General features: G+C 52.9%; 7 protein-coding genes across 7 annotated transcripts; 4 read left to right on the top strand and 3 right to left on the bottom strand.

The window, feature by feature from the left end:
- Positions 1–361: 361 nt before the first annotated feature.
- B0T23DRAFT_14936 (Endonuclease/exonuclease/phosphatase) lies at positions 362–4,506 on the bottom strand. Its single transcript, XM_062832505.1, has 3 exons — positions 4,357–4,506; positions 747–4,222; positions 362–687 (listed from the first exon to the last, which is right to left on the bottom strand). Exons 1-3 carry the CDS (start codon positions 4,399–4,401, stop codon positions 573–575), a joined length of 3,636 nt encoding a protein of 1,211 aa, XP_062696955.1. The 5' UTR covers positions 4,402–4,506; the 3' UTR covers positions 362–572.
- A 1,894-nt stretch (positions 4,507–6,400) lies between these two features.
- Positions 6,401–7,082, top strand: B0T23DRAFT_14919 (uncharacterized protein). Its single transcript, XM_062832500.1, has 3 exons — positions 6,401–6,776; positions 6,854–6,860; positions 6,933–7,082. Exons 1-3 carry the CDS (start codon positions 6,567–6,569, stop codon positions 6,986–6,988), a joined length of 273 nt encoding a protein of 90 aa, XP_062696954.1. The 5' UTR covers positions 6,401–6,566; the 3' UTR covers positions 6,989–7,082.
- Positions 7,083–7,535: 453 nt separating this feature from the next.
- Positions 7,536–8,820, top strand: B0T23DRAFT_369689 (uncharacterized protein). Its single transcript, XM_062836533.1, has 4 exons — positions 7,536–7,683; positions 7,766–7,779; positions 7,875–7,900; positions 7,985–8,820. The coding sequence occupies exons 1-4, from the start codon at positions 7,675–7,677 to the stop codon at positions 8,320–8,322; spliced, it is 387 nt and encodes a 128-aa protein (XP_062696953.1). The 5' UTR covers positions 7,536–7,674; the 3' UTR covers positions 8,323–8,820.
- A 29-nt stretch (positions 8,821–8,849) lies between these two features.
- Positions 8,850–11,422, top strand: B0T23DRAFT_369688 (uncharacterized protein). Its single transcript, XM_062836532.1, has 2 exons — positions 8,850–9,188; positions 9,287–11,422. Exons 1-2 carry the CDS (start codon positions 9,033–9,035, stop codon positions 11,306–11,308), a joined length of 2,178 nt encoding a protein of 725 aa, XP_062696952.1. The 5' UTR covers positions 8,850–9,032; the 3' UTR covers positions 11,309–11,422.
- A 253-nt stretch (positions 11,423–11,675) lies between these two features.
- Positions 11,676–14,560, bottom strand: B0T23DRAFT_369686 (MFS general substrate transporter). Its single transcript, XM_062836531.1, has 9 exons — positions 13,877–14,560; positions 13,656–13,789; positions 13,304–13,553; positions 13,051–13,226; positions 12,769–12,968; positions 12,345–12,702; positions 12,207–12,272; positions 12,100–12,153; positions 11,676–12,030 (listed from the first exon to the last, which is right to left on the bottom strand). The coding sequence occupies exons 1-9, from the start codon at positions 14,135–14,137 to the stop codon at positions 11,715–11,717; spliced, it is 1,815 nt and encodes a 604-aa protein (XP_062696951.1). The 5' UTR covers positions 14,138–14,560; the 3' UTR covers positions 11,676–11,714.
- Positions 14,561–15,547: 987 nt separating this feature from the next.
- B0T23DRAFT_307417 (tryptophan synthase beta subunit-like PLP-dependent enzyme) lies at positions 15,548–17,533 on the top strand (the record flags this gene model as incomplete). The annotated part of the gene is made up of 7 exons (XM_062834420.1): positions 15,548–15,734; positions 15,819–16,011; positions 16,076–16,199; positions 16,268–16,358; positions 16,424–16,484; positions 16,550–16,910; positions 16,973–17,533. The coding sequence occupies 7 exons, from the start codon at positions 15,548–15,550 to the stop codon at positions 17,531–17,533; spliced, it is 1,578 nt and encodes a 525-aa protein (XP_062696950.1).
- A 157-nt stretch (positions 17,534–17,690) lies between these two features.
- On the bottom strand, positions 17,691–21,046 carry B0T23DRAFT_391932 (RNA polymerase III transcription factor IIIC subunit-domain-containing protein; the record flags this gene model as incomplete). Its single annotated transcript, XM_062837976.1, has 6 exons — positions 17,691–17,784; position 17,818; positions 17,874–17,961; positions 18,023–18,258; positions 18,556–20,836; positions 20,903–21,046. The coding sequence occupies 6 exons, from the start codon at positions 21,044–21,046 to the stop codon at positions 17,691–17,693; spliced, it is 2,844 nt and encodes a 947-aa protein (XP_062696949.1).
- Between the last annotated feature and the right edge of the window lie 513 nt (positions 21,047–21,559).

Genomic DNA, 21,559 nt, shown 5'->3' with positions numbered 1-21,559 from the left:
ATGTGATACTGCCTTCCCTTCTCATCACCTTTCATTTCATTGCTCCTTCACTTCCGTGCTTTCCGTCGATATTGATTCCAAGTGCTCTCCTGTACAGTTCCACGCATTATCTATCTCCATCACACATTCAACGTCAAGCATAAGTTCATAGCCAGAGCCGCCCATCATACAAGAGGAGACGCAAAGCAGTGTCAAAAGTAAAAGTTGACCGCTTCTACGCTTTACCAAAAAGCTAATAAGTCTCAAAATCGTGGAACAAGACAAAAAAGCAATGTGCGCTGTTCCTAACTACCTAGAAAAGGGTAGTAAAACCATCAATCCATCCATTCATCCATCCATCAGTTGCCCCATTCCCCAACGCTCCTGTATCCTGTCTAACCAGAGGCCCCGTTTTTAGCCATTGTATGTTTCTACTTCTTCCTTTCTCTCTTTCCAGCGGAGTGTATATGTATATGCGGTATGCTGTAGATAAATAATAGACTTGTGTATCCTTTCTCTATAAGAAAATAAAAGTCACTCAGTGATGGCGCAGTCGAGTGGTATCCTGCTCTTCGATTATTTTGGTAATTCTTCTACGCCTGACGTCGACTTGGGCTGCGGTTCATTTGCTTTCTTGAGGCCTGTTCCGTGATCAGTCGCTCAGAAGTGTCATGATCGTACCCAATGACTTGGGTAAGGTAGTAGTATCTGTTTTCGACGTGTTAGCATATTTGTTTCCGCATCAACATTTTAAGGGGTGGACTCACTTCTCGGCATACGCCTCCTTAGCCCTCAGGTCTTCCCACAGCTGCTGGCACTCCATCCAAGCCTGGGCTCTCCTCCTAGGATCAATCCTCTTCACCAAGAACCTGAACCTGCCGCTGACCGGCCTGTGGTCCGACACCCGTACCTCGTGCCTCCTGTAGTCCAACTGTTCTATCCTGCCCCTGCCACGGTACAAGAGTCTGTCGCACCAGGCTGGGCTACGCTTCTTCTCACTTGTGTCGTAGTTATCTGTTCCAACATCGTATTTGTACGTTGGCGCGAACGTGATCGGAAGCTCATCAAAAGCTCTCAGCCGGAACCCGGGGTTTCTCCTCTTGGCAACAAGCAGTTGGTCACGCTCGAGCAGTTTTGTCAAGTTGCCCTGCTTGACTGCCGTTACTACCGTATCACGGCTCATGGTGTCGATTCGGTAATTGAGATCGCCGTTGAGCACGCATAGTTCGTGGTCCAGAATCATGGTGCCGTCACCACCGCCGACATAGCTATCGATACGCACGGCGGGGTCGCGCTCGGATGGGAAAGCAGACGCATCCAGGATCGCGGCTACGTCGTTATGCCGCTGGTTGGCGCCTGATTGACCCGCAGCCAGATGGCAGTTGATGAAGCAGAGCGAAGTGTCGTCGACCAGGAAACGCACCACGATGGCGCCCTTGTTACCATGTAGACCACCGAGACCGCGCTTGACCTCGTTGCTGCTGAGATTGCTGATGCGTCCACGTAAGTCTGCCTTGACAAAGATGCAAGTAAAGAGGCCGACCAGGGGAGAGGTGTGGAGCAGATGATACAAATCGCCCTGCATATAATCATCCAGACTGCGAATCAGGAAATCACGCCAATCGCGATATTGGTGGCTCATCCGCTCTTGATCAGACCCTTCCTTCTTCTTCGGCTTCAGGAATCGCTTTGCTGTGGCTTTCTTGTCCTCCAGATCCACCAGTTCCTGGAATCCAAAAATGATGATGTCTGGAGAGTCGGCGGTCTGGAGAAGATCCCTGAAGAAATTGGCATCCGAATCAGAATATCGAAGACTGTGAGGAGTTGAAGCTCCCGCGTTCCATGTCATAATCAACACCTTCAGATTCTGGAACTCGCAGTATTCCACGTCTTTCCTCTTCATTTCGCCCTCAAGCCAGTCCTCTTGCAACAGCGCGTCCCAAGTTCGTACCATGTTATCTGCTCCAAGAGAGACAACCTGATACCGGTCAAGCTTGTAAGAGCTCGAACGATCAGCGATCAGCTTGATGACGGGATTTTCGTGGGCTACCCATTCCTTCTTGACGGCCCATGGGGTTTGTGTCACGTCGTAAACAGCTACCTTGCCATTGTTGTATCCAGCCCAGAGATACGAACCGGCTGCGGCAAGTGAGTTGATCTTGAACTGGCTGACATTCATTATACACTGACATGTGTAGTCTTTCCTGGAGTAGACGCTGACTTTTCCGTCACTATGGCCGAAGTAAACCATGTCCGGATCAGATGCAAGCACTGCTCCGGATATCACTTCGCCAGCATCTTGCTGACATAGGGCCCTCAAAAGAACCTGAAACTGTGTCTTCCCGTCCACAGTGGGTTTGAAGACCCGAATATCCTTGCCTGTCGCGTACCATAGCTCGTCTTCCACTACCATCGAGAAAGTGTGACCCCTAGGCACTCGGAACGACTGGCTGGGCCCGTTGGAGAGGGTCGGGGTGTGGCTCTCGTCTGGGCCCCAAACATTGAGGGCTCCGCTGTCGTCCAATGTCCATACTTCGTTAAAATGCCTGTATATCCTAATTATCTCCGATCGGCCATGCGCATTTGGTAGACTGTCCGTGATTCTCTGCGTGCCAATATCGGCCTCCAGCAACTCTCCAAGGTTGTTGCCGATCCACACCTTTGTGCCTTCATCGTCGACGTGCGCCCCTGGTTTGAACATGACCGCGGTTCCCTTTTGCCCTTCACCCATGGACAGGCTCATAACCAGTTCGCCATCCAGTAAACTCCACACGCGTGTATAGCCGCCAGTCGTGCATACGAGTTCGCCGCACACATCAAGCATCCGAGTGTCGTACTTTGTGTAAATCTCATGAACGCCCTTGCTGATGTAAGGTTTGCTCCGGTTCGTGTTTGTTGCGTCAGGATATGCCATTGTAATGGTTGGCCCGGTGTTGGCTGTTCTGGATGAAGTGACCGGGACGACTTCGGGGATGCGTTCGGGAATGCGATCGTGAGTAGGAGCGCTGATCGGGGTTGGTGGTGCGCGGAATTCGTTAGGAACGCGGTTCGATGTCCTATCCACAGTCATGGACCTAACGTGAGTTCTGGACGGAACTGAGGGCTGATACTGATTTGGTGTCGACACTATTCGTTTCTGCGATATGCTGCCGGGAGGGTTTGGATCCAAGTTCGCGTTAACACCCGGCTTTGGGGGGCGCGGTGGCGGCGCCATCATCATCATCCCATTGAGTGTGCGGCTCGTCTCTATGATGCTGTGCGGGCGAGCTGGGAGAGCTGGCGGTTGGTTCCCGCCTGTATGATGTCGCGTTACCGGGCCCCTAGTACTGCCCATTTCCTCTTCCCTGCCCCGCCTTTGCCGTGCTGCTGAAGGATGAAGGGGTGGTGGATCAAAACCCACGTGAAAGGTCCGCGACCTCTGAAGTCCCTCCGGATTCGGTTCCCTCTGTTGTTGTTGAGCTCTCGGTCGCGCAGGTAGCATCGGCGGGGAGCTATCTTCGTCAGGTGTGCCATTGCTACTAGGCGGACTGCTGAAAGGCGAGATTCTTTCTGGGGTTCGAGTCTTGATATCCAATGCTTGGCTTCTCTCAATCTGAACCGAGGAGCGAGAAGGAATCACGGGCTTTTCCGCCCTGTTAACGGGTGGCGGCACCGGCCTTGGCTTTTCAACGTCCCGGGGCCTTTGTAGTTCAACCGATCGGCGAGGCGGGGGAGGAGACGGAGGCTGTGTAGCGGCCAGTCGAGGCGATCTTTGTGGATCGGAGGTGGCCGGTGTAATAGGGCGACTCGGTATCTTGAATTGCTTGCTAGCGGTGGGAGGCGACGCGACTTTAGCGAGCGAATCGGTCTGGAGGAAAGAAGGGCGCTCCCCGACCGCCACACCATCTACATTGCGGCTCGGTGGTGATTGGGGCGGTTGAACGTTGAGGAAAGGAGGTTGGGCCGGTCGAGGAGCTAACGAGGATATCGGCGGAGGCACGGAACGGATTGGTGAGCTAGAATAACCGGCAGTACTAGCGACACTGACACCAGTGTACTGCGGCTGTAAACTCGGGATATTCGCCCTATCCTTGGGTCTTGTCGGGATGGCGGGGGGTTCGCGTGCCCCCAAAGGACTCGGGTCCCGTAGCCGGTCGGGCTTGGGCGCAGGAGATGTCGTTCTGGCGCTAGAACTGGATGACTGCTGGGTGTCGCCAGCTTTGTTCATGTTTTCGAATTTCGCCAGGAGCGACGAGACTGGTTTCTAGTGCAGCGGTCAGTCAGGCTGTCCTTCCATGTCGCCGCGTCTACGGTACCGGGTGTCCGACGCCTCTAGTGGGCGGCGCCCGGGTCCGAATCCGGGGAAGGGGGGCCTCCAGAGACGGGATAGACACTCACAAGGGATGAGCCATCAGGCCCATCTTTGCTAGCCGGAGGGTCCATGACGGCGGCGAAGGCAGAAGATCAACCGCAAGCTCGGGGTTGCTATGCCCATCCGTATACTATCCACGACAGCCGGTGGACTCTTTTCATCAAACCGGGGGCCTAGGCGAACATGGACACGGGCGGAGACCGGAGACGGCGGGGATAACGAGCGTTGTGAAGCTGTCGCGAAGCGCGTTGGCTCTGGGGTCTGGATTGACACAGAGAAAAATCAATCAAAAATCAGGTAAAAATGAAGGACCGTGGCAGACCGTTTGGCGCAGGAACCCAACAACCCTTTGAGTGATCGAGTTTCAACAGTCTGGGTCGGAGGGAACGAAGGGCGGCGTGCGTGGTTGGGAGAAAGATGCGTCTGGGTTGCCTTGTGGGTTGCTCCTGGCCTGGCGCTGGCACCAGCTGGAGATGGATGACACTGGCACACAATTGGGTCTCCTCTGTCGTCCCTCAGGTCTTGCTGCAGTGTTCTGTTGCTCGGACGGTGCAGTGGGGGACCTGACTGATCTGGGGGAGCCGGAGGAGGCACTTCAGTTCCTTTGGGGCTGTGTCCGGCTCGTGTTTGCAGGCTGTTTTGGAGATGACGATGCGCTGTGGACTCGCCCTTTTGGGGGGCTGGGCCGGCTACGAACCGGCTGCCCTTTTGTTGAAGGTCGAGACTTGATGCTGAAGATCAGCGGGGCCCAAGGGGTACTGCAATCGCAAACAGGGGCAGGTACCTTGCCAAGTGGAAGGTACGTACCTTGGGTAGGTAGGCGAGGTGCCTAGAGGTACCGTACCGTACCGTGCCTCGTCCAGGGCAGGACAAATCAACGGACTGCATAGGTAGGTAACACGACGACAACGGCAAATTGACAAGACACCGGTGAGTTTATAGGGCTGTAAACACCTACCTATGAGGGACGATTGTTTACCATAAGGACGAATCAAAGGAAGAAATGATTTCAAAAAGTCTTGGTGTTTCCCTTACGGCGATGTCATGGCTTTGGTGGTCTGGAATTTGTGTCCTTAGCGCCAAATAGGATCCCACTTTGGCAGTTCATTCGGCCAACATGGCCACGAAGTCCACAGCCAGAAACAAATGGATGACATTCCAGTGTCTCCATATCGTGTTGTGAAGAGTCTGCCTACCTAGGGTTGTTGGTCATCAACTTTACAAATTCTTTGTTTCAGCCTTCCTCCTCCATTTGACAAACGAGGGACAGAAAGGAACGGGACGAAAATGGAAGCATTGCACCCACGGCGGGATCTAAAAGCAACGAACGGTTGGCAACAGATGCAGGTACCGCGAGTTTAGGTGGTTTTCGAGCAGCGTTCCCCTTGGTATCCAAAACATGACGGGTAGCTAAGGTACCTAGTCAGAGTCCCCTCAGGTCCATTCCATGTCTCCTCCTTTCCCCTTTTCGGTTCAAGGACGATGTAACGACGGAGCGGGAAATGGGTTTTGATGTTTGAATTAAAGGACTGCTAGCCCGTCTTCTCAATGCCTTCATTCCGCTATTTCAAATTGTTTCCGACTAGGCGTCTATCGAGTGTTCAGCAAGCTGACTGCCCGACTTCCAAAGTATCCCATTCCACCCCTCAATAATTGTGCATACCTACCCAATGATGGAGCCCCCTTCCCCCCCAAGTCAGTCGACCATACAGATGAAACCGCCAGCGGCCTAGACCAGCTTCTGATCAGAGTCTTAAACATAAACTTACTGAACGATTTGATTTTCCTATGTTGCATAAAGTGTTCTCTGTAACAGAAACAGCATTGGCGCCCCTTAGGAGCATCATATCCGCTTCTCACTACTATCTTTCGCTGATAGATATATGCAAGTAAAAGCCAGTACGACAGTGATAGAAGCCTGTGTACAGTGGCAGAAAAGCTTTGAGGTTAGTGTTCAAAGATACTGCTGGCACGATTCTCTCTTTCCAAGCTTCATGTCCTAAATCTTAGATGCTGTTTTTCCATTTTTCTAAATATTAATTTTTTTGTTCATTTTTTCTGTGAAGAATTCGGACACGGAGTTGGACTCCGAGGCTGCCCAAATCCAATACGTAACTATCTCCCTATTGAATTCTCAATAGGATATCGGTATATATGCCTGGCAGACACCTTCGTTTTGGTCTTGAGAGGCGCGGACTTCTTCTCCTAAGGAACATCAATCGACTCTGTTCTCTTCATGTCGCTCGCCATAGCTCCAACCACACTTTTTGTTTCGCTTCGGCGGTCGCTGCTTGTTTTTTTTTTTTTTTTTTTTTCTCCTCTAAGGCATAGCAAGAAGCGAAGAGGTGAATTGGCTGGTAGGCTCAGTGCAGCTGTTGAAATTGATGGCTGTTCATGGTCAAATTCTGCCTCGCGTTGGCGGTTGACAGGATATCTAACGTGGCAAGTTAGTATAGTACCTTTCCAAGAGCAGGGCAGTGGTTGCTTGAAAGCCTAGCTAAATCAAAGACGATTCATGGGTAGTACCCGCGTGGGTTCACCTTCACTTCTCGGAGCGGATATCAAAAGTTGTTCCTAACTGACAGAACAGAACAATGTGTAGAAACCGCCCTACGACGACAGGAAGAAAAGCGCAGTATATCTTGCACAAAGCCGTAGGCCTTCCATACCGTTCTAATCTGCGGGAGCCTCTAGATTAGGTTGGCAGGTAAAGCTTCATCATCTTGTCAGCCTCCGAATGGCGCGTGCCGTCGTACATCGGAACATTTAGGTAGATGGATAGTAGCTACACAATATAGAGAAACGGACGACGAGGTACCTGGTAGCTGGCGATGACAGATGCTCTCTTATCGTGCACGATGTAAACAAACCCCTAAATCGGGGTGGAACTGTGGGTCAACTGAGCGAGACGGGGAACCCAGCCGTACAAAGCGATTAATCGGGTTTGATCCCATGACTAAGTAGCAGACTTCTTTGAAAAGTTCCTTCACAAAATTCACGGGCCATGACCGATACGTGACCGATTGTATGTGCAGAGAAAACGGTATCAAAATGTCGAGAATAGCTTAGGAATTGAATGTTTCTTGTCCGCTCGGACCAAGGTCTTGTGCACTTGCCTGCCGGATACCTAAGCGATGTCGCTTACCGGGGTCTTGCATCGTTCGATCAGGGTCTGTGCAGCTTGGCTTCTTGAGCATCGTATCACCCCATCGAGACAAAATCGACAACTCCAAGGGTCCAAACCAAGGAAGCGTCTTTGACTTAGATTGTACCTCTGATTCTTTTCTGAACTTCTCGAAAACCAGTCGCTTCAATCAACCCCGATTGCGAAGAATACCGACAACATGAACACCGTAGGTTTCGCAGGCGCAACATCCACACTGGCATAGCAAACAAGACGCCAAGCTAACGTCATACCTCTTTCCCTCCGTCTAGGTCAAGTCTTTCTGGTGAGCGCACCATTCAACCGCAACACCACCACGCCGTCGCCGACATCAGGAAATCCTCATGACCGGCTAGCTAACCTGGATCCTTAACTCCACAGGCTCGGTTGGGGCTCTCTGTGCGTTGGTACGTTGCAAACCGTTTCACTCCGACAATAAGACGATAACGAAGGGAAGAGAGGGAAACTAACGCTCTCCCGCAATCGCACAGGTGGCGCCGCCGCGTACTATTTCGCCAAGAAGGAGATCAATGCCTCGCGCCGTAACCAGCTCGAGGAACTGCGCCGCAAGAAGAGCATGGCTAGCTCGATGGAGCAATCGGAAAACCTTCAGTCCCAGTCCCTCTCTTCGTCAGCCACGGGCGGATCTGCCACCTACAACGGCTCTCCGGCACGGACGGACTCGGCCGGCTCACCCAGCATGGAATCTAGCAACGATCCGGCGCCGACGAGACATGCGCCTTCGACCGAGCGCGAAAGGGTATTCGAGAAAAGCAAGTACGAGGCTAGCGTCCCATATTCCAGCAGGAAGGGGGATCGATTCTCTTGAAGTGGAAATCGCCACGGAACAGCAAAAAAGAGAGTAGGAGATATACACATGTATGATACGACAGCAAGGGACTCTGGCCTACCCCAAAAGTTAGACATGGGAATGCGGCTGGTTGGTTCTAATTCGACGTACATGAAAGCCGCGGTTTCGATGTTGCTTAGCTGACTAGCTACAACTGGGCCTCGTTTCGTATGCTTGTTTTCCAGTTCAAGAGTCTTGAAATGAAATACCCAGGTGATCGGGAAAAGCTCTATGTTTTGCGTCCATGGATGCAGGCAGACACAAGTATAACCAGCGCGAGGCCGAATTGGTCCAGCGCGTCCAGTGACGCCGCTGTTTACTGTGTGAAAGAGCACAAGCAGAGAGAGCTTTGACCACTTTGCGAGTCGTGCATTATTTTACAATGCATTTACCGTAAGAGGCTTAGATGCATAATTTAATGCAAGGTTCTGCTGCAGATGAGGATGCTCTTGTCCAATCAGTGCCATCAATCGCAGCATAGAACCATGTTCCCTTAGTTTGCGTTTGCGGTTAGTTTCCTACTTATTCATCAACTAATCCATCTCACTTTCTCCATTGCTGTCTCTACGCCGCGCGCTTGGACGCCTCACAATTTGTTTATATAACGACTTTCTCTTCACGACTCAGGATCGCAACACACATACGACACATCTTCAGACAATTAACTTCTCTTTTCCGACGCTCTCGCGATGGCATCGACGTCGGCAGAGCTGATCGTCGCCAAAGCGGCCCTCACAGGCGCCCTTTTTCGAGCAGACCCGCAGTCCTGTTCTCGCGACGAGATCGAGTCGACGCTCACGTTGCTGAACACGGCCACCGCCGAGTGCTCGCCCTCCAATGTCCAGGTTTGAACACACATGCTCAATGAACAGTACACCTCTTGTCTATAAGACCAATTGCTAAGTTGTGCGGCATATCTGTTTGCCCCGCGCCGTATGTTCAGAAATGCAAGCAATGGGCTCTCACCAACCTGGTTCCGTCCTCTATGCGGATCGCTCCCTTTTGCAAGTACCTGATCGCACTCGTCAAGTCGTATGGCCAGGGCCAGGCCAAGGATCTCACCGAGAGCGAGAAAAAGAAAGGCCGTGAGACGTCAGTCAAGCGCAAACGTCTCCATGCCCTCTACCTCCTCAACGACATCCTCTACCATGTCAAGTTCCGCAACCACGATGACAGCTTCGCTCCCAAGTTAGAACAGGCGCTTCTCGTTTTGGTCAGCAGCGCCTCTTCGTTCACCAACTGCCCGAAGCACATTCGCAAAATCCAGGACTTGATTTCACTATGGGAGGAAAAGGGCTACTTCTCAAAGGCTGTAGTCAAGCAGCTACGGGTGGCCGTAGAAGACGGGCCATCATCGAATGCTTCTGTCCAGAACACTGCGCAGCCGACTGCCACATCTACCAGCTCAATCCCTAAGCCCGTAAGAGCCGCTCCTTATATCATGCCAGCCATGCACGGCGATCCGTCCATACCATGGTACGACTTGCCGGCAGGCAACTGGATGCCCGTACTAGAACCAAACTCTACGAGGCCCATGAACCCCGATATGATTAAGCCCCTTGTGTTGCCCGCAGGACCGGCAGAGAAAACACTCGTGCAGGCGGTTCAGAAACTGCTCGTCGATGTGGACAACATCTTCTCCAAGGATGCCGCGAACCTTGATGGACCTACACCTGAAATTGGGCAGATGGGAGAGGTCATAGAGATCGATGAGATCACTGGCGAGGTCATCGGAGGTGAAACCTACTATGGCTGGTCTCGAAACTTTTGCGAGAAAATGAAGAAACGGAATCAGCGCGGAGCTTCGGGCAACGACAGCCGATCGCGGACTCGAGAAAGGACACGGTCATCGAGGTCGAGGTCGAGGTTGAGGTCGCGCTCATGCAGCCCCAGTCGAAGTAGAGACTCGAGCCGGGGATCTGATGCCAGACCTGCTTTCAAACGTCAGCGGTTGTCAGAATCGCCAGAAAGAAGGTATCGGAGCCGGAGTAGATCAAGAAGTCAAAGTCGCAGCCGGAGCCGGAGCCGGGACAGGAGCCGTGACAGAAGTGCCCGTAGTCGTGGCTATGATTCACGCAGTCGCTCCAGGTCTCGCTCACGGTGTAGATACAGGTCTAGATCCAGATCAAGGTCAACAAGTCGTCCAGGCTTCCGAGAGAGGAGTCCAAGGTACGGTTCCCGTGGTCGAAATCGCTCTGAGTCTCCTGCTAGATTTAGAGGAGGACAACATCAACAACCACCTTATCATGCTCCTCCGCCGCTTACCGGCTTTCCCACGGGGATGCCGCCTCGCCCACCACAGCACCCGGGCGTCTTCGTACCGCCGCCCCCACCCCCGCACAACCAACCAGTCGGTAATTTTCATCCGGTCCCGCCTCCCATGGGCTTTCCTGTTGCTGCCCCTCCTCTCCCAGGACAACCTCACCAATTCCCCAGCTTCCCAGTTCCACCCCCTCCTCCCCCTCCGCAAAACTACCAAGGGCAATGGCCACCTCCGCCGCCCGGCCCGCCACATCAATACCCTCAGTATCCTCAACATCCAACTCCTCCGCCGCACATCACTACCCCGTCGCCGCCGCCGAACTTTTTCCCACCCGGTGGCCCGATGGCTGTACCTCCTCACCCTCCCCCATTCGCTCCTTCTTCGGGCGGTGCTTGGCCGCCTCCGCCGCCGCCGCCGCACTCGAATCAACCTCCCCATCATGCTCAGCATCAGCAGCATCAACCCCAGTATCATCAATCTCAGCAGCACCAAGGTCGTGACTATCAAGGGTTTTCCCAGCACCAGCCGCGCGATTATCAGCAGCACCAGCAGCAGCAGGGACGTGAAGGAGACTATGGAGGAGGAAACGGACCGGGTTACAGAGGTGGACGCGGAGGTGGAGGGGCCGGACGTGGAGATTACGGTCGAGGGGGGTATGGAGGGCAGCGTGGTGGTGCCCCGTGGGGTGGTGGTTGGGCGTGATTGAGTAAGTGAGCAAGCAGGTATCTTCTGCTGGGTTGGATCGGTAGAATAGGGGGAGTTAAGGAAATGGTTATTGATGACGTACAGAGACCAACAAAATTATTCACCGTAGAAGTGTTCTTATCGCGTGCTTGGGATCCTGAACGTGACTGAGCTTAAAGTGAGTGGTCAAGTATCACCGTGGAAGGAAATAAACGCCAGAAACCATTTGACATATCTCTTGACGAAGGAATATAGACTTCATTCCACGACGGAGAAAAAAAAAAAAAAAAAAAAAAAAAAAAGAAACAAAATAAGTACATACGACCATACCCACTGAAAAACTCGGGATCCCGTCTGCTCTCCTACAAATAAGCTAGTAAGGATTAGATGCTGCCCTTGTATTTTCGCTACGATAGACTACGGTCTATGCTGAATCTTGTCGCTTTTTATCCTCATCCGCCTTGCGCCCCTCCTCCTTGAGCTTCTCATCATCTGGGCGAGACAATTCGACCTGAGGCAGCATGAAGAAGGCAATGACAAACGCCAGTGCGCAAAGAGCTGCCCCAGTCATGAATATGATGCGGAACCCCTTTCTATACGCGGGAATCAGGACACCACGGATTCTGTCGGCTTCGGCCTCGGAGACGGTCCTTAGATACATCTGTGGGTTACTTAAAAGAGCTTTGGATGCGTCATGGTCGATGTCGAGAGACCCCAAAGATCCAGCCAGAACATTATTGCTACCAGACATGATTGTATTAGCACTCCAGGTATACACGACGCTACACGTAAGTAGGTATCAAGCTCACATGATTGTTCCACAAACGGCGAGGCCAATGGTGGCGCCAAGATTTCTCACGAAACTGCATGAACTGGTCAGCATATGTTATGTTGGGGCCCTCGTACCTTGACTTACTTGCGGAATGAGGTGACGACAGCCATGTCACGTCTAGCCACGCCCGCCTGGACGGCAATCAAAGCACTTTTGAATGTTAGTAGAGTAACATAGTTAAGAATCGGGGACCAAGACACAAGCCAGACTAGGTAGACTCACGGCTGCAACGTATTCCCAACGCCTACTCCGATGAGGATCGAGTACCCGATCTGCTTCCCAATCCCCGTAGTCTCATCAAGAGTTGACATCAAGCCCAGGCCAACGGCCCAGCAAACCCACCCGAAAAGGATGGACTCGCGGTAGCGACCGATCCAGTGGACCACAAGACCGGACAGAGTGCTGCCTGCCGTTTGGACCAATGTGACGGGCAGCAGCATGGCACCGGCCCTCGTTGCCGAGTACTCGTACACCAGCTGGTAGAAGGACGGGATGTAGTAGACTTGCACGACAAAGTTCCAGCCGTTGATTGCCATGGTGATGCAAGCCCCGTTCACGATCTTGGACTTGAAGATGTGAACTGCCGGATGTCAGGAACTTGAAAACATGTTCGGTAGTCAAGGTAAGAGGAAAGAAGAAGACCCACGGGGAACAAGAGGATATCGTGGACCCTTCCATTGCCATAACACAAAGGCAACGCATGCCACAAAACCGGTAACCAGCGTCGCGATCACATGAGCTGACTCCCAGGGATATTCACCTCCACCCCAGGTGAGCCCCAACATCAGAACTATCGTGCCGGCCAAGGCCACCAAGATGCCGATGAAATCCACTGCCTTGAGCTTCCTGCGAGGGTTGGTTAGCGCGATACATAAACACTACCTACCCTATCTCTCATGAGAATAATAGGTAGAGGTACTCAACTTACACTTTCCAGTCACCCTGGACCTTCTTCAGTGGCATGAAGAACACCACGCCCAAAGTGGTAAGCACAGTCAGGGGCATGTTGATGCGGAAGATCCATCGCCACGAGTCCTCCGACTTGGACGACAGCGCACCGCCAATCACGGGGCCAATACCATTGGCAATAGCCACTACGGCACCCTTTTTTTTCCCATTACCATTATCAGATGCTGCGGTTTTGGACGGCCAAGAATAAGATAGACAGGTGGCTAACTCACAATAATGCCCTGGTACTTCCCCCTCTCCCTTAGCGGGACCACATCACTCACAATCAGCTGGGCGACCGTCATCAGCCCGCCGCCGCCGATGCCAGTAAAGGCACGGAAGATGGTCAGCTGCAGCACGGACTGCGCCAGTGACGAGGCCAGGGATCCGAGGAAGAAGATGGCGAGGCCGGTGAGGAGGATGACTTTGCGCGACCAAATGTCCGACAGCCGCCCGTACAACAGCTGGCCGACGGTTGAGGTTCTGGAATCATCCAAACAGTGTCTGGTTAGCGCTATTTGGACGTGGATGTACTGGTAGATAGGTAGGTAGGTTTGCGCGCGAAGGTCGAAGGAATCATCCTACATGAAGTAACCGTTGGCTATCCACGAGACCTGCGAGGTGGACCCCAGGGCGTTGCCGATGATGTACAAGCTGGTCGCGAGCGTGGTTTGGTCTATGAGTGCCAAAAGGTCGACGCCCGCGCAGGCGAGGAATATCTGCCATGGTCAGTCAGTGTGTGCTCTCGTTTCCGTTCATGTTTCAAGTAATGTGCGACGGGGTATATGTAGGAACACTATACATACCGTGATGATGGTTCTCTTTGGGACATAGTTGGTCTGCTCATTGAACTCGTGGGTCTTGGTGTCGTCATTAGACGTTTTGCTCGTCACATTCATGGACTTCTCAGCTGACCCCAAGACCTCGTCGGGGGTGTTGGTTTCTTTGTCCATGTTTGGTGCTGGTGGCAGGAAGTGAAGATTCAGACGGCGCACAATTCTTGTCCCCCCTCCTTCAAATACCACGAAATGCCCATGAGTCCAGATTTGTTGTTGAGTAAGCCCCATATCGTTCGGGGCGAAATGTCAGGTCGCTACATCCCTCCTGCTTAACTCAGTCCCACGCATCTCATTGCAAAGGGCTTGGCTTAGCTAATGACGAGCGTGTCCCTTGATGGCCGATGTCCCTTATGGCCGGTGTCCCTTGATGGCCCGGTGTCCCTTGATGTCCCCGAGATCAACATGGCCAAGAAGCAGAAGAAAATCGCGTATGGAATTCGGTCGAGGGCGCCCCCCTTTCCTTCCCCGACTTTGCTTCCCCGCCTAACCCTTCGAGCGTCTCGATCACCGTTCTAGTTCCGGGTTGGCGTAGTAGACGGTGGATTCGACGTGATGACGCCGGAATAAGCTTATGCACGGCGCCGATCCACCCGCACTGCCGGACCTTGAGGGACGCAAAGTTAAAGTAACGCAAACTAGCGCAAATCGGCGCGCTCAGTTTAATCTCACTCACTCATTCAGCCTTCCCACTTCTGCCGAAGGCAGTCTCAGCCTAAGTACCTTGGAGAAAAGTGGGGATTGAGCGCAAACCACCGCAACCACTTTTTCCTTTTATCACTGAGCCCTTTCCTTGGTAAAAGTTTTCTAAACTACTAATTATTACTCCTTGTGGATACTAACAGAATGGTCTTGACAAGACAATTCTCATGGTACTTTTAGTTATCTTATACGATGAAAGATGACTGAGCTGCAACCACAAACGTCCTACTTTTTTTTCTCTTTTCTATAGGAAATTACTACCTTTCTAGTTGCATCTCAGCTATATTTCATCTTATCAAAAATCTAAAAGCACCATGAGAATCACTACGTCGAGGCCATTCTGTTGATATATTTGTTTAACTCGTAACATCATATAAACGGGTCAGTTCTGAAGGAAAGGAAAGGGAGAAGAGCTGATAGAAACCTAAAACTTTTCCCTGCAAGGTAATTTTCTATAAAAGAATAATCGGATTTACAAAAGAAAAACATCTTTAGAATCGTCTCTTCAAGGCTAGCTTCAACGTCATCTTTGAATTCTTAAATACCTATTATCTAGCTTGAAAAAACCGAGTGTCTTTTTTGAGGTAGATACATCCTTAGGAACTAGGAGGAGATAGAATTAGAGGCGCTACTCTTGTGGAACAGTTGACTAAAAAAGGCAGTTTCTCTACCCTATAGAATGTATTTTAGGTTACGTAGTCACAGCGAAGGCAAGGACGTGGTGGGAACCAAGAACAAGGAGGAAGAGCCGTCGGCATGTTCTGTTCGATCGCCGAAACAAGTGACGATCCCTTGGCCTGATATGTACGTACCATATGCTCTCCAGTTCTGGATACTTTAGTATCTAGAGCAGTCGCCCCTATTATAAAAGCGTGTACCGCAGTTGTGTTGCAAAACCTTCTCACATACTCGTCAGATCAGCAGCAAAGCTCTTCCACCATGGCAAATCCTTTGAACGTGTACAAGGGACCCGACTCCGTCCGGAGCTACTTCCACCCAGAGTCGTCACCGCCGCTACCCCTGGTTGAGATACCCGACTGCCTCAACCCGTACCGCCGGGATGGCGTCCGCATATATGCAAAGATGATGTCGATGCATCCTGCAAACAACGTCAAATCGATGCCAGGTTGGTGAACCTGCCCGTCCTGATTCCTGTGCTACACGGCCGCCGTCGGATGGCGGGACTGACGAATCAACCCACATGCAACAGCTCTGAATCTTCTCGAGAATAGTGTGGAGAAGGGCAAGACGCAGACGGTTATCGAGTACAGCTCGGGGTCTACCGTGATTTCCATGTCGCTGATCGCCCGCGTCTTTCACGATCTTCACGATGTTCGAGCATACTTGAGCAACAAGACATCCCCGGCCAAGCTCCGGTTGATGCAGTTTTTCGGCCTCGACATGTATGGTGAAGTGCCAGTGATTCCTGCAACATGATCTTCGGTCTGAACTGACGCCGTGGGGCAGAACATTGTTTGGCGGTCCGTCGCAACCCGATCCTGATGACGAGCGGGGAGGCATCCGGGCTGCCGAGAGGCAAGCCAAGGAAGACGACTCCAAGATAAACCCGAATCAATATGACAATGACGACGTTGGTTCCCCCAGAAAGACAAGTTTAAGGTCATATCGACGGCTGCTGACGCCGAGACATGGAATTAGAACTGGAAGGCGCACATTCGGTGGACGGGCCCGCAAATCCTCAGGCAGCTACCGGAGATCAACGTGCTATGCGCAGGAATGGGAACCTCAGGTAGGTACCTTACACTAGGCACGCTCAGTCATCTCCGGGACTGTACGTCTAACGGGATATCGCAGGAACCATGACGGGGTTGGGAACGTACTTCAAGAATGCCAAGCCTACTGTGTACCGTGTCGGGTACGTATGTCCATGTCGTCCGAGTCGTCGAGGGGAGCGCGACCTGACCACATCATGATTTACAGAGTATGCACCGCACCCGGCGACCGCGTTCCGGGCCCGCGCTCACATGCGCTCCTGGCCCCCGTACAATTCCCCTGGAAGTCAGCCGTGGACCACATAGAAGAGGTCGGCTCGCACGACTCCTTCTCGCTGTCTCTCAGCCTCTGCCGCGAGGGCCTCGTCTGCGGTCCGTCATCCGGCTTCAATCTCAAGGGCCTGTACCAGTTCATCGCCAGGCGCAAGGCCGACGGATCGCTCGCCGAGCTGGCGGGCGAGGACGGCGAGATTCATTGCGTCTTCCTGTGCTGTGATCTGCCGTATCAGTACATCAACGAGTACTTTGACAAGCTGGGAGCTGAGTACTTCCCCACGATCCATAACGAGGTAAGTTCATCACAAAGGTCTTGAGGGGTGTGTGACAGGAAATTACCTAACCGAGGTTCTAGCACTTGACCAAGGTAGACCTTTACAGGTACGACGATAAATGGGAGAAGGAACCTGCCGATGCTCTCGACTTGTTCTTCACACAGGACGACGCCCTGGCAAGCGCGTTGGTGCCGATTACGTCCAAGGTAAAGCCCCAGTCTCAAACTTCCATCATCGACTTGCGGCAGCCGCTCGACTTCCACGACTTTCACCTCCCGGGCTCGGTCAATGTGCCTTTTGTCCACGAGGACACACCTAGTCCCTTTTCTGAACCGTACATTCTGGAGTCTCTCTGGAAGAGGCTGGAGGAGACATTCAAAGCGCCGAGCAAGGAGCTCCGAGATCTGCTTCGCGGCAGACGAATCTTGCTTCTTTGCTATGATGGGGATAGCGCAAGGGTGGCGACGAGTGTTCTCAGGGCCAAGGGACATGAGGCGGATAGTATTAAAGGTGGGTTTAAGGCGCTGAGAAGATTGAGAGAGAAGTCGGACAGCGGTTTTCGTGCCAGAAACGATTCCGGCGTGGAGGTCATGGCGGTTCATCTTCCGAGTCATATTCCTGTTGCTGCGCAGGTCGTTTAACCAAGAAATCAGGGCATGGTCATGTGGAAGCTAGTCCAAGATTTGACGTACCAGATACACGAAAACAACATGGCTTTGCGCTTATTTCCCGCATTCCACCGGGCGCAGTTGGCTTTTTGATGACATTGTATACCTAATCTCACGAATAAGTGGTAAGTTACCCAAAAAGGGGCTTGATATCCACACTCCCGAGAGTGTTCCCGAGGATGAACTCGAGAATTCCGCCGACGTTCATCATTATGCCCCCCATGCTGTAGAAGATGCCGCTGGTAAAGGTAACCTACCCTGTCAGCCATAACTCGGAGGGCATCAATACCGACAGAATTGAGCATCCACACACAGTCGCCGCACCACCACCTCCCGCGCCTCTCCATCCCATGAAAGCGCACGAGATGGGAGACGTGCACCTCAAGAAACCGAGGAGACCACTGTTTAAGCCCGAGTCAGCAATATTACCAGGACTCTATTATGCGCATTGCGTGTACTGACATCGGCGCAGGATTCCCCAAGACGCTCCTCAAGTTGCCCTGGACCTGACTGGGTCTTGGGCGACAAATAGAGCTTCTCGAAGAGTTCTGCCAAAATTGACAGACTGCCTGGCGTTTGGAACTTGCGAAGGGCATCGCCGCGGGTCTCGTTGTTGCGAATGTCGTACTGGTTCCCGTCGCCGTCGGTAGCGGACTTGGCGGCGTCCATCATCTCTCTCAGTTTGGCGCGGGAACGGTCTAAAGAAGAAAAGGAAATAGGTATACGGATATGTGAGCGAGGAAGAGAAGAAACAGCAACATGAACGAGGATAAATCTAAGGAGAACCTCGGGACATGAATGACGGGATATAATACCTCCGTCACCTAAAGCTATGGGTGATGAAGTTCGAGTAGCAAAACCAAGAAAGACAAAGAGCCAGAGCCGAGAAAGCGATTAATAGTCGCTATACTCCTCCTCGTCCTCTTCGTCAATGTCCACATCCTCTTCATCCCACGCCTGGGGCTGCTGCCTATGACGAGTTCTTCCCCTCTCACCTTCCTCCCCAATTTCACCCTCGCCACCTTCTCCCTCTTCATCATCTTCCTCTTCACTCTCATCCTCGTCCTCGTCACCAAGTTCCTTATCCGTCCGGTAACCGTAGCCACCCTCGGTCTGATAGCCGCCATCGGTTTGGTAGCCCCCGTCAGTTCGGTAGCCGCCGAATCGATCCTCCTCTTCGTCGTCTTCGTCATCGTAGCCACGCTCGTCATCCTCGTCCTCATCTTCGTCCCCAAGAAGGTCGCCGTCACTAAAGTCGCCTTCTTCTTCTTCCTCTTCTTCGGAAAGACCTTCGAATTCTTCGTCTTCGTTGTCTTCGAAGATGTCTTGGAGGATCTTGGGGGCTTGGACTTCTTCTTCGCCTTCTTCCTCTTCTTCCTCGTCTTCACGATGATCTTGGCGATGTTGCGGTTCGGTGGTAGCGGTTTGACCCCCGCCCGCGGTGGCAGGTGATGGTTTCTTGGTGGTTGTGGGGGTGCTGGTATCAGCCCGGGCTGAGTCTCCGCCGATACTCGCCAATGCTGGATCAAGCGGTACTTCATCCACTTCTGTACCTGGAGCAGCAGCAGAAGCAACAGCAGAAGGTCCCAGACCAGCGGCGGGATCAGCCGGGGCCCGCCTCCTCTCTCTCGGCTTAAGTCCAATCCCCAACAACAACGCCATCTTCTCCGCCTCGCGCTCCTCTACCTCCTTTAGGGGAATCCTAACTCTATAATGCGTCTTCTTCTTCCTCTCCTCCCACCGATCACGCCCTTGCTTGAGGCCCGGCTTGATTTTATTTCTCCCCCTCAGCTGCTCGCACTCCTTTGCCGTGAGCTGCAGATCAGGCAGCGTGATGCCGATACTAGTTCCCGAACCACCATCCCCTCCATCATTCGGCCCCTTGACGGCTTCCAACGTGCACCCGAAATCGTCGTCCGACAGCGTGCGGCCGAACCGGATGGCGAGCATCTTGCACTTCATGATGGCTTTCGCCACCGACCACAGCACGCGGTGGTAGAATCCCGATATCTCGGTGTCGCACTCGGGCCGCACCTCGGCATTTTCAAACAATCGACGGAGGAGAGGATCCGTGATGTCGCACACCTGCCAGACTTTTCCGTCGGTACTGAACGACTCGCCCGTGAACACGTGCGTCTCGCGCGAGCGACGCTCTGACCCTCTTCCGAGATTGGCGCCCTCGCCGTAGCTGTTCCAGTACTTGCCAAAGTTGGTGACGCCTAGCTCGGAACGGCGGACGGCCTTCCACTCGCGGCCGACGGTGCCGATGCGGGTCTTGTGCAGCTTGAAGATCAAGGTCTGGTAGATGCGGTATTTGGGATCGGAGCGGGGGTCGAGGCCGTATTTGACCAGCGCGTCGCGCCACGGTCCGCCCTTGAACTGGTAGCCCGCGTATTGCAGGCAGTGGCGCACCAGCGAGCCACTTTTGGGCAAAGAGGCGAACTTGGAGCCTAGCCGGTTCCACATGCTGCGCCGTGTCCAGATCGGCCGCTCCTCCATTGCCGCCCACATTTCCTTCATGATAAGAGCGACCTGTGGGTCGGCCAGGTTGGGCTGGCGCCGGGGGGCGGACGGGACGGGATACTCGTCGTGCGCAATGAAGTAGCCGGCGGCCGGGACGCGGGAGGTCACGTTGACCACGCGCCGGAACTCGGCTTCAGAGTCGACATCGGAGTCGCCGCCGTCGTCGTCCGCTTGGCCAGCAGTGCCGGGGCTGATTTCCTTGGTGTACGGATTCTGGGCGTAACCGTATTGGAAGGGCAAGCTCATGGGGGTGAAGTTAGGAGGAGGGATCAGGTCGATGTTCTTCCCGGATTCGATACCCGGTTGGATGGCGAACTCCTTGAGCTTGGCGACATCGCCGGGCAGCACCTGGTCGACGAACCGGGACATGAAGGGGGAGTTGCCCATGGCGTACTGGAAGTCGGCAAGGCCGCGGTAGCGGTGCGTGTTGGTGATGACGCCAATGGGCTCAACGGTGTACTTCCCTACATTGTCACTGAGCTTTCGACGGAGAAGCCGAGGGGCGTCTAGCCGGTCTCGAGAGAAGACTTCTTCATTGGGGTTTGTTGTCGTGGACGTGTTGTTGTCGACAACGGGACCCTCGAAGGGATCATCAGTCCCACGTTTGCGCTTCCGCCCCGTACGCTTGGGAACCGTAACTTTCACAACAACATTGTGGGTGAGAGCATTGTGCGAGACAATCGGCCTCACTGTCGGGTCACTGTGTCGTAGATAAAGTGGAATGGATACTTGAGGGCTGGATGAATCAACAATCTGAGGATATTATTGTCAGTCGCAGCCTCAAGCTTCCACGTGATATGGGAGAGAAATATATCCTACAGCCTCGAGTGAGTAGTGTGCAGGAAATGTGTTCATGGCCTTGTCCACATTTTTGATAATCATGGGATGCTCAAGCGCCCCCAATCTCCGAGCAGGCACTGGGCAGCTGGGTGCATGTTCTGTTTGGTCGTTGAGCTCGTCCATCATGTCATTCGGAGAAGCCGGTGATTGCGCATGAATTCTGGACATGTGATTGAAGTTTGGTATTGCGACTGATAATTGCCCGTAAGCTCTGCAAGGATCACAGTGTTAGTGTCGTTGTCGCTTCATCAGCATCGTGGCCGTGATGTTGGACGGAGTCTGAATTGTTTTTTTGACGATGTCAATAAATGGGAGTTGCACAGTGAGGATTATTGCAGGCAGGTTGAAATTGCATGGGTCTACGCGGCGAAATTGTTTTGCAAAGACAGTGCGCATGGTTGAGAAAGTACATGGTACCTCCAGCCAACACTCAAGATGAGTGACGGACTGCTAGGTTGTTGCAGTACCTACTTATTTGCTCTTGCCTTTGTGCATGCCCTGCATAGGTGGTTACTATGCCGTAACGCGGTTGTATTGATTAACATGATTCGCTCTTTCCTTTTAACCATCAAACGAGCCGGAGATATTCATTACCAACCAAACCTTAGAAACACACAAAGACGCTCGTTGATTTAT

The sequence above is a fragment of the Neurospora hispaniola genome (assembly GCF_033458365.1).
Source record: "Neurospora hispaniola strain FGSC 10403 chromosome Unknown B0T23scaffold_1, whole genome shotgun sequence".
Lineage (NCBI taxonomy): Eukaryota > Fungi > Ascomycota > Sordariomycetes > Sordariales > Sordariaceae > Neurospora > Neurospora hispaniola.
Note: the sequence above shows the minus strand (reverse complement) of the source record. Positions and strands in the feature narration are given on the sequence as shown.